General features: G+C 45.9%; 1 protein-coding gene across 1 annotated transcript in view; it reads right to left on the minus strand.

The window, feature by feature from the left end:
- The window catches only part of SV2C (synaptic vesicle glycoprotein 2C), a 216,719-nt gene continuing 205,000 nt past the window's right edge, over positions 328 to 12,046 (minus strand). Inside the window, exon 13 of the mRNA XM_018053697.1 lies at positions 328 to 6,394. Within this exon, the coding sequence (XP_017909186.1) occupies positions 6,211 to 6,394 (184 nt within the window). The 3' untranslated portion in view covers positions 328 to 6,210. The remainder of the gene's footprint in view (positions 6,395 to 12,046) is intronic.

Consider the following 12,046-nt stretch of genomic DNA (forward strand, 5'->3'; position numbering starts at 1 on the left):
GCCCCTCCCTGGCTTTTGATGACTTGGCCCCTGTGAGCGGCTCTGTCAGTCACTCTCCAGGCACCTGAAATCTGCTTACGACTCAGCACCCCAACTTCCAGGGTGGGCTGCTGGCTGCTGCGAAGCCCTGTGAGAGTCTGAACAGAGGGCCAGGGTCTGCTTTCTCCTCCTTCCAGTTCTGGATACTCTTGTCATGAAGCCAGCACAGACATGGTAGGGTAGGCAGGGAGCAGGCATCCTCTGCAGCTTCAGTGCTTAAACTCAGGACTTCCCTGGCAGTGGTTAAGACTCAGTGCTTGCAATGCAGGGGGCATGGTTTTGCTCCCTGGTTGCTGAACTAAGATCCCACGTGTCTCAAGGTATGTCAATAAGTAAATAAATAAATACACCCCCACCCCCACCTGCATGGAAGGCACCCAGCCTTCTGCACCAAGTATGAGGGTGTGTCTACTGCCTCCAGGTCTATGAATTCCAGGCACCTCACTGCAAGCCTTCTTGCTTTTCAGGAGTCAAGCTTTGACCTCTAAGACTTCTGCTTCAGAAATGGACCTTGCTCAGATGGACCTCACTCAGATCTCATGCCAGTGGTGCCAAGCCCATCGTGTGCAGGAGCTGGGAAGCAGCTGGAAATTTTGCCCAGCATGGGGAGCTTGTCAAAGCCAAAGCTCACACCCGCTGACACCCGCTGCCCTTCCCGGGGCCTCTCCAGCCAGCACAGCATCACATTCCTTAGTCCTAAGGGCCCCGGTGAAGCTCAGCCTCGATTTCTATGCTGCGAGAGTCAAGAGGAGGCAAGAGAGGTGAAGAAGAGAAGGAAGAGAGGAGGTCAGTGAGTCCTGCCTGGAGGAGGGAAGGGGGAGAAAGTCAGTGGAACAAAAGGAAGTGGAGACTCTGGGAGGGGAAGGAGGCGGGTCGCTGACAACCACCTTCTCTGCTTGCACCTCGGGCCCCAGCCCTCAAAGGCCGTTTGCAACTTCCAGACACTTTGCAACAGCATGTGCTGGCCTTAAACTGAAGTCTGAACATCGCCCGCCACTGACTGTCAGAACTTGTTTTCTGGGTGGCTTATCTGCTGAAAGTAAAGATGAGGAAAGCTGCTCTAGGGGATCTGCAGACAGCTGACTTCATCACAAGTCTTCAACATCAGAAGGGAAACACCCTGGGAAGCCGAGGCGGGGACTGGCAACAGCTGGGGGATTTGCTGACTCTGCTGCTCTCTACAGACTCCCCAGCACCGCCAGGAGTTTAGGCCATGAAAAAGAAGGCCCCAGAACAAACCAGAACTTTACAGACCAGCACCTCTATACAGATGGGGCCATCTTTGCTGCTGATTCTTTTCCTTTAACACGTCAGCACAGCTTCTTGCCAGGATATTTAAAGAAATAGGACACATATGGCTCCACTTTCCTCAGTTCCAAGTAGGTACCAGTAAGTAGTCCCTCCAACTAAGGCCAAGTAATTGTCAAAGATAGTGCCAATTTCTGAGTAATTTCTGCACTGCCCACAGTAGGCTGTTACTTCTTATAAATTTGGAAAAATTACATTTTGTGTTTATGGGGATGGGGTATCAACAGGTAATGGAAATCAATGAGACCCCCCCCCCCACCATTACAGACGTTTTCTCTTTCATTCTCCCCATTACCCTGTCATTATTTAAGTCTTGCAAAAGGTTAACTACCTGCGTACAATATAGTGCCTCAACCTATTCAATAGCACATGCAAGTTAATAAATATTTATTCATGAGATGACAAGTGATCGTGAATGTTCTGCCCAGGCCCTTCCTCCGTCCAGTGCTAATAACCTGAAACTAGGCCCATGAACTGTATCCTTGCCACTCAAATCCTGGGACTCCTAAACCAGACTGAGGAGGTCTTGATGGAGAGAGAGGAAAGTCAGTCCTGGAAACGGCTGTGTCTGGTTGGTAAGACACCGTGGATAGGAAGAGCAGTCAGTGTTCAAAGCAAAAGAACATCACATGGAGAACTGTCACTCCACTCCTGAAACAAGGAAGGGACACACAACAAATCAAGAAGCTACTGACAACTCTGTCTACATTACAGGTTGTGAGAGAAGCTTTACTCAAAACACACTTGCCTGCAGAAACAAAAACTGTAAGAAACATACAGTCCATTTCAGAGTGCCCTACTGTGCCCTTCTTTTTGTTGCAGCAAGTTGACTGGTATTTCTGTAGGTTTGGTACCTGGACTGAGTACAGAGTGACATGGAAGTTAATGGAAATGCAAATATCCAGGCAACATGCCCTTAACAATCAACCAATGGCCTTTCCATGACACCAGGTGGAGGCCAAATCCAGGCATTTCTGGCTTCAGAACCTTGAATGCATGAACAAGTGAAGGGTTTTACTGAAGATAAATAGGTAAAGGCTATTTGGATATGAGACAGAAAAAAATTGGAGAATATCATATTCTGTTTTGATTGGCAGAGGGAATCAGAAGCTATTTCCATGGAATGCTTTAGAAATGACCCCAGGCCTTGGGAAATCTTGATCCTGCCCTAACCTCTTCATTAGAACCTTCTCAGTATCTTGGACTCTTCTCTCTGTCACTATATTTCCCACCTCTCGCTTGATATCCCAAGACATCCAGAAGAGCAGTGACATAATTTAGTGCAAACCTGAACTTAGATTCAGTGAGATTTGTGAATGAAGGTGCATCTGACACTCAGGTAAAATCACGTAAGACCATGTTTCATCAACGCAATGGAGTAGAGCCAGGAGAGCTCTGGGGGGCATCCTTTCTCATAGGACCGATGAGCGAGGCTTCTAATGTCTGTGTCCCGCAGGGCGGGGCCCTCTCCTGGGCAGGCGCTGGGAACCACCGAACCAACAGTGAATGGAGATGATGCTTGGGATTCTAAGAAGCTGCGGCACAAACAACACGGGAGCCGTCCTCTCACCTGTCCCACAGGGCCTTCCCAACCAACTTCCTGAGCTCTTGCAAGCTCGCCTAGGTTTTCACTTTCTAAATTCAACCTGTTTGGTGCTTGTAAAGATGAGTTTAGCATCAGAAGAACGTAGACAGTAAGATGAACCTATTTTTGTGAAGGTCTTCTAGAGTCTTGGACTAGTCCCAGCAGCAAATTAGTGCCAATCCTTTGCTCCACAGATGGGGCGACTGAGGATCAGAGATACTCAATGATTCACACCCTCCTCAGCGAGATCTGGGTCTCCCTGTTGGTTAGTGGGAGAGTTTGGGCTAGGACCCATCTGTCTTATCTCCCAGGGTTAGTCCTTAGGGTGTAAAATAATCCCTGGCTGCTGGGTTTGGTTTCCAAGGCAGTGAGATTAAATGAGAGGAGAGTAAAACCTATTACTGGGGGTATAATGTGGTTCAGGACTTACAGAGTGGAACAGCTGGGTTTGTTTCCTACTGAGAGGACCAGGGATAATAACAGGATTCGGGAACGTTCTGGATTGATTCAAAGCACGTGAGGAAATTTTAGATAGAAAAGGAGTTAGAAATCTAGGAGCCAGTGGGACAGTTTCCCAGGCCTCCATTTACGCGTGTACTCTCATTTTCTTTCTATTGCAGATGAAATGAGACGCTGGCTGCGATTCCGAGTGCCAACAGCCTGCTGCACTGGATAGAATTGAGAGTTTCTGTCTAATCGCACGGCTCTATCTTAATCCTGCTCGCTCCACAACAAGCCAGACAGGCCACACCACATAGCTGGAGAAGAACCTGAGCTCTCTCATAGAAAATGCCAGTGTGGGCGGGGAACAATGTGAAGGAGGCAGGGAAAACTACAGGGAAGGTGGTGGCCAAGAAGGTTTGTGACCGTAGACCGTCCAGGAGATTAGAAGAGATCCCTCTTGGGCCACCTGGGAGGTTTGGATTCAAGTGACAAGAAGGTCAAAAAAGGTCATTCCAAAGGGGATGCACGCAGGCAGGTCTCATCCAGGGTGGTTCTGCTAGTTAATCCTATTCTGATCCATCAAGCATTCAGATAAAATTATGTGTAAACTGTGCTCTGCATATGTGATGCATTTAAAACGATCGCAGACATCCGAGACGTTTCTAAAAGTAAAGACAGCACAGTAAGCAGAGTTGACTGGGAGAAGACCTAGAGATAGCAGCATCCATGCAAGTTTCCATTTCTCTTTTTGAATGGGTTGCTGGAGATACACTTGTCCCTTGAGCAGTTAGCACTGCATATGAGACATGCAACTAAAAAATCTGCTCAGGTCCCCAGATACGTCTCTTTGAAAAAGATAAGCCAAGGGGTAGGTGGGGAAAAGAGTACATAATGAGGAACATCCAGGATATGTCCATGGGTTGTCTGACTTGTCTTTGTTTTACAACAGTATTCCGGAAGGCAGAGGTGAGGGTTCTGCTTCTCTCCGTTGACATTGTTGTAATAGATTTGTTGATACTGTTCCACTAGATCCCGTCTAGTCTTTACTGGTTTGCCTTCTTCAAGCCGCCTTTGTAGTTTGGGGTTTGAGTTTTCCTGGTGTTCTGGCCAGGAGCCTGCATCCCCAGGGAGCTGCCCTCTTTCTGTCAGCACCCCCACACCAGGCTGCCGCCCCATATGGGCCTGAATTACTTCAAGGGAGAGTCAATTAATGGCTTATGTTAATGAAAGCAGCTTTTCACAGTCTGAACTCTGCAGTCTGGAGCTCTAGGAGGATCAGGAGGAAGGGGAGAGAGAGGTGGAGTGCCCTCTGGGGTGAAGACATCTTTGAGTGTCAGGACTCTTGGAAACAAAGGCTCTCCCTTCCTGGAGGCCCAGGGCCATGACCTATTGGAAATGCCTGTAATAAGTAACAAGGATAACCCTCTAACAAGACACAGGGAATTTAAAAAAGGAATATTGTTTTAATATGGGATTTATTCCTGGCTGCTGGTCATCACTGCAAGTCGACTTGGAGGTCTCAGATTTCAAAGAAGATGAGTAAAAAGGACCAGCATGGAGGAGGGGCGGCCCCAAGGGGTGAGAAGGTCACATAGCTGACAGCCTGTGGGAATGTCCTGCTAACCTCTCTCTTGCAGGCCAGGAGAATTCCAGAGGCTAAGTGAGCAGCCAAAAGCCCCCAGGAGATGCAACCCTTGTCCACCCAAGGGCTCCACGGAGCTCAGCAGGCTGCGATTTCACGCAGAGGCAGCATTTCACACAGAGGCAGAGGCTAGGAAGACACTGACTGGCTCCAACCAGGGGCACTGTTAGAAAATCCAATGTCACTTCCCCAGGGACACTGGCCCCAAGACACTGGTCCCCTCGAGGTATCATTTGGCATTTACAAATGGCTTTAGGTCTGAATTTCTAACTCACTTTCAACTTACAACAACTTAGATGGCTGACAATCTCGAGAGAGTTTGCCAGAATGGCGGAATCAGGTGGGCAGATCCAGTTAGAAAGTGGCTTTTTCCCATTGATTGTGTTATCTGGCAAGATGGATGGCAGCCGGGGGTGGGAGCAGGGCGGAGGTGAAGGCAGGCTGAAGATCTGAGTTATGACCATCTGACATTCTGAACCACGTGCCACAATCACAGACACGACTAAAGGCCCCTTTCCTCGTATTTTGCAGAACTTCGTCAGGCTTCCTGGCAGAAATCTTGCTCATGCCGCTCTCAGATCTTTGTTGCCAACTGCAGAGCCTCTATTTTTCTTGTCAGCAGAGTCATCTTAATTGTCAAGCCTGAAAGAGCCCCACCCAGTTCAGTTTGGTGCCGCAGGGCTTTTTTTTTTTTCTTTTCTTTTGAAAGGCCCTGCTGTAACAGCAAGAATTGCTGGGTGTCCTTTTCTAAGTAAACAGGAAATATCACTGCAAAAAAAAAATCTCTCCCCTCAGCACAGATGCACTAATACGCCGATTTATCTTTCCCGTGAATGCTGAATTAGGACCAGGATTGTTTCTTACAGCAGTCCAGTCCTCTTCTTAGCTTCTGAACCTTCAATGAGGAGGATCTCGGGAAGGCTCGACTCACAAGACACTAAAAAATTCTGATTTCTGGAAGGCAGTAGCATCACAGTTAGGAAAGACAACAATGCACGAATAAAAAAAAAAGAAAAAACCAAACCCCAAACCCTGCACAATCACACTGAAGGGATGAGACGGTAGGCATCTGCTTTGTCGTCACAGCAGGTTAGTGTTCTGGTATTTGACCACCTTTCTGGAGCCTTGAGTCAGTAGGGGGAGTTGGCCCAGGGCAGGAGAAGGAAGTACAGGATGGATGGCTTTTTTCCCATTACATCAGGACCTGGGTTCGTGTGTCAGGCAGGCGCAGCCCCACGAGTCCTCCACACACCAGCACGGTGGAGGCCAGCAGGATGGGGATAGCTTTGGTGATGCTGACCAGGGAGCCAAATATCAAGTTTCCCAGGACGGCCGCTGCTTTGCAGAGTGCATTCAAGAAGCCAAAGCCTGTTGCCCTGCAAAGGACAGAGACATGAACAAGGCTGAGAAAGTGTCTTCCCAGAGTCCAACTTTAGACACAAGTGTCTCCTACAAGAATTATCAGTGATCTTCACGTAGACTATTCTATATGCCCTGTTTAGTCGCTCAGTCATGTCTGACTCTTTGTGACCCATGGACTGTAGCCAGCCAGGCTCCTCTGTCTGCGGGATTTCCCAGACAAGAATGCTGGAGTGGTTTGCCATTTCCTTCTCCAGGGGATCTTCCCAGCCCAGGGATGGAACCCACGTCTCCAGCATCGGCAGGTGGGTTCTTTAGCACTGAGCCCCCAGGGAAGCCCTGTGCGTCCTTAGAGCAAGTCATCAGATATCTGTCAGCACATCTGGAAGCAGAGAACCCCAGCCGCTGGTATTGGTCCTGCAGCCCTCTGTTGACTTTCTTGCCACCTTGACTGATTCTTACTCTACCCCAGAGTTTATTAGTGAACGGAAAGAGAAAGGTCATTCAGAGAGTCAGAAAAGTTTCTTCTCTCTTCCAGAACTAAATTAAAATGTATGACCATATATGTCTTTGAATTTTACTTTCTCTCCCTACTTCCTCTTAGTTTAGCTCATTTATGATGTTTTCAATAATTATAGAGCATAGGAGCTTTCAGAGAAAATCCAGGATGACTGGGTAGCATTCATTTTTCTTGAACCATGGAGGTGAACTATTAGGACTTCATCCCACACGTTTTTGGTAGCAAGTGGAAACTGATTCCTGAGCTTGGTGGCCTCAAATGAGCTAGGGACACATTTCTTGCACCCTCATCAGAGTTCTAGATGGAAAATCAAGCCCAAGACGGAGGAAAATCAGACTGAAGGCCCATAGAAAACCTTGCTTAACTCTGCTGACATGTGTCAGGTGGTATATAAATAAGACACATCCCATTTCTTAAGACATTCTTCAGAAAAGAAAACTTTTACTATCTTTCTGGGTGTTGAATATAATTTTACTGTGGTCTTCCAGGCAAGAAATTTCATCCTGTTCATGAGAGTACTGATACTGCTGACATCATGAGATAATACGGATTTCCTCTGCCTTTATGCCAGCTCACTGTTTTTTTTGCCTGTGACTGGGTACATATGTGTAATAAAGGCACATTGAATGCAGGGTAACTGCTGGATACATTTTTTCCCCTCTAGAGAGAAATGTATTTTATATGCTGTAAAATGCAGTACTTAGTACACATCTTTCTTTGATTGCTTTGTGAATTTGTTAAGTGTAGGTTTTCCTTTGGCTAGTCAGGACAACTACTTATCACGACTTACGCTATTCCAAGGGATACTTTCTACAATGTGTAGATATTTACGACAGGGATTATACAGCCATCCCCCTTCCCACACCACAGGAAAGGGAAGAGCACCCCTCTTGTGCTGAAGGAACCAAGCCATTCATTTTGCTGGTCAGAACAGACCTACAAACGGCAGCAAGTGCTACCTTTCTTCTCTGGCCAAAACACCTAGAATGTGGAGTAAGCAACCTCTGCAGTGTTGCAAAGTTGCCAACTGTTTGGATCTTGGAAGGTGTGTAACAGAATCTCTGATGGAGGAAAACAGGAACTTCTCGAAAAGAGGGTGAGCTCATTGTGTATGCTTCTTTTTCTTTTTGGTTTGTTTTTAAAGAAAGAGACTAGCAATCTCAGCAACCACCAGAGAGATAGGAGATTTAATGTACTGATAACTATTTTCAAATGAAATTGCTTGAAGGTTACATGTTGGGTACCACAGAATACTTAAGTAGAATGACACCATCATCTTCGGCTTTCCCTAGCTCCATGGAGATGCCATGAGGCCAAACTATTTTTGTTTTTTTAATTAGAAGATTTTTTTGAGCAGTTTTAAGGCTCCAAAAATTGAGTGAAAAAAAAGGGAATTTCCATATCGTCCCTCGCCTTGCACCTCTATTGTTAACATCTTAGTGTGGTTCATTTTTTATAATTCATGAGTGCATGCGTGCTCAGTTGCTCAGCTGTGTCCGATTCCACGTGACCCCATGGACTACGGTCCACCAGGCTTCTCTGTCTGTGGGGTTTTCTAGGCAAGAACACTGGATTGGGTTGCAATGCCCACTTCCAGGGGATCTTCCCAAACCAGGGATCGAACCCGTGTCTCCTGTGTGTCCTGCATTGGCAGGCGGATTCTTTACCACCGAGCCACCTTGGAAGCCCCTTGTTACAACCGATGAGCCAAAATTAATATATTATTATGAATTAAAGTCCATAGTTGACATTAGAGCTCACTGTGCTGTGTATTTCATGGGTTTTGACAAATGTATAATGACATGTATCCACCACTACAGCATCATGCAGAATAACAGTTTCAATGCCCCAGAAATCTTGGCAACCTCTGATCCTTTTACTATCTCCATAGTTTTGTCTTTTCCAGAATGTCATATAACTCAAATTATATAGTATGCAGCCTTTTCAGACTAGCTTCTTCCACTTTTTTTTTTTAAACTACATGTTAGTTTCTAGATTCTAGAAGTATAAATTACCCAATATATCTTATGGTAGTGAGATAAGCTGTATTGTTCTGAGGAAAATGGCTGGCGTGTGTGTTACTGATAAGCGAATGGGAAACATTCTGTATGAAGAAGTCTCTTGATGCTAAAACTGCCGAGTGAGCCAGGGAGAATTTGCACTGGGGCTAAAATAACTGCATTTTGCCAAGTTATCAAACTCGGGCACAACTCAGAACAGGGTATAAAATACAGGCAGCTATCTCCTTTTATTACTGAAACTATAACAGAGGAATAGAGGACTTCCTGAGACCTCAGAGCAGCACCGAGAGAGACGTGTCAGGAGCATCTGGTATCTGAAGCCTCTAAATAAGACGGTCAAATTCTTATCTCCTAAGAATCTCTGCTTCCATTTATCAAGCAGAGGCAGTTGTTTAGATGACAATCTGGTGTGGACACAAAGCACACAGCCTCCTTAAATTAGTGTTGGCACTCCAGAAAACATGACTGTGTGAAATAACAGATAAGTTATTTCTTCAGATACTTGAAGCTGGAGGGTGTGATTTTCTACACACAGCAGACACAGTTGTATTAGAAAAATCATTCTCAAAGTGGCTCTCCCTTGGGATTATCTGTGTATAAGTAAACAAGCTTTTTATTAGTTCATTTGTTTCCTTGTTCTTATTTAAAGGAAGCCATGAACTTCCACAAACACCCCAAGCACAAGCCACCTTGTGCTCAAGTCTTTGGAGGGTGGTGTTACGTAGTTAGAATAAGGAAAAGTGTCTAAAACAGCAGTGGCTAAAAGACAAAGAAAGGAAACAGTACATGAAAATAGAACAAAGGCAGGTCCGAGGACCAGAGTGAGAACCTCAGGTGAAGCAAACAGCCCTCCTGGCTAGCCCAGTTTACAGAGGACAGGCTCAGGGGGAGGAGAGAAAACATATAAAAAGAAGAGCCAAAATTGAGCCTCCGGCTTCTCTTTGCGTCTTTTCGGTAGGCCCACCCTCACACCTTGAGGATGTATTTTCCTTTGCTTGCCAAATAAAACTGAGTCAGACATGACTGCAATTCTTCCAGAAATATCTGCACTTTTGAATTGGTTTCAATTTACTGTTATGTACTAACAGAACCTACAAAAGAAAAACATCCACTCCACCTCTCCAACAAATGTTTTTTGTTTCTGAATTCCCTTTAGTATCCAATCATATCCATATTTTTGCAAATCACAGGATTTCTACAGCTTTCCTTTTCTGCTTTCCCCCAATCAATCATAAAGCTTCTCGTCCCAGGTTATTTGTGTTTTATTTAAAATGAAATGATTTAGTACAGAACCATTATCTCTATAACCATAACATTGGATAATCAGAGCTTTCCAAACTTGGGGGAACATAAACAAGATTGCAACGAACACCTTTACATATACGTTTGCATGCTAAGTCACTTCAGTCATGTCCGACTCTTTGCAACCCTATGGACTATAGCCTGTCAGGCTCCTCTGTTCATGGGATTCTCTAGGCAAGTATACTGGAGTGGGTTTCCACTTCCTTCTCCAGGGATTGAACCCACGTCTCATGTCTCCTGCATCAGCAGGCGGCTTCTTTACCGCTGGCACCACCTGGGAAGCCCCCTTCACATACAGGATCTTCTTTGTCTGGATGTGTTCGGTAGGAAATATCACACAGCGCAACACAGCCAAGAGAACACGTTCATGATGTGGCGTGGGGAGATTGAGGGCCATGAGACACACCATGGGCCTCAGGGGAGGCCGCTCCTAAGGCTTTGCATGACCTCTTCTCTTGCCCTCTCCCTGGACCTGCTGTCTTACTTTATGCCGCTTTGCACAGCTCGTTTTCACTAGAGGCAATCAGTTTCTCATCTAACCTGCATCATTTCCTTTCCTTCCAGCTATTAGCTGGACTCTGGACAGCAGTGAAAGCTCTCCCTGCTGGACTGGCCTCCTTCCTGCTCCCCTCCTAAACCTCAGGGCTCTCCCTTTGGCGTTTAGCCTTATTTAGGTCCTGGCTACATCTCTAGGGTGGGGCTGTGGAGCCTTTTACAGAGACTCATCACAACTTCTTTCAGGACTGGCACAAGGATGCAAAGGATGCTTGTGAAATGAACTAAGGAATTTTCTGATATCTTCAAAATACAATATTTCTGTAATGGGCATTAAAAAAAACTGAAGTAAAGTTAATTTACAGTGTTGTGTTAGTTTTTGGTGTACAGCAAAGTGATTCAGTTTTATACATATGCGTGTGCATATGTGTCTATACATAAGCACACACATGTTCTTTTCCATTATGGTTTACTACAGGAGACTGAGTATAACTCCCTGTGTGATACAGCAGGACTTTGTTGTTTATTTTATATATAGTAGTCTGTATCTACTGGGCTTCTCTGGTGTCTCAGACAGTAAAGCATCTGCCCGCAATGCAGGAGACCTTGGTTCAATCCCTGGGTTGGGAAGATCCCCTGAAGGAGAGAATGGCAACCCATTCCAGTGTTCTTGCCTGGGGAATTCCACAGACAGAGGAGCCTGATGGGCTACAGTCCATGGGGTCGCACAGAGTTGGACACAACTGAGTAACCAACACACCTGTATCTACTAATCCCAAATGGGCATTTTAATGGACATTAGTTGGTCCATGTTTGTTTATTGATGCCAGACTATCACCTTGCTTTTGCGGAAGAAAAAAACCCAAGTTTCACATTCTGAAATCAGGAAAGACTGAATTCAACTGCTTTCTAGTTTTCAAAGGAAGAGAAAATGTGTCTCATCTAAGCAGTAAGTGTAGGTGTGTGTCATGTGTATGTGTCCTCCTTAACTTAGAAGATGGCATCCTGTATCTCGGCAAGCAGGGCCTGCCTTACAAACAAGTGGAGGACTTCCCTGCAGCTGTGAGCTTGAAGGAATCCCTGGGCCCAAAGTGGGCCTCCAGCTCCCTCCCAGCCTACAACCACCAAGGGTTGTATTATTGCTTGTTCCTGTTTAAATGCAAATATATTCACAGACAGTTCATAATGGAAGCCTTTGTGTCTTATCATTTATCTGATAAACCTCAGCTAGGAAGTGAGTCCCTGGGCTGGGATAAATAATGACAGAATGAAAGTGAGCCCTGGGAGGCAACCTGGAGTTCATCTAAGGCCATAGTTGATGGACACGTCTG

Source organism: Capra hircus, chromosome 10, assembly GCF_001704415.2.
Source record: "Capra hircus breed San Clemente chromosome 10, ASM170441v1, whole genome shotgun sequence".
NCBI classification, from domain to species: Eukaryota; Metazoa; Chordata; class Mammalia; order Artiodactyla; family Bovidae; genus Capra; species Capra hircus.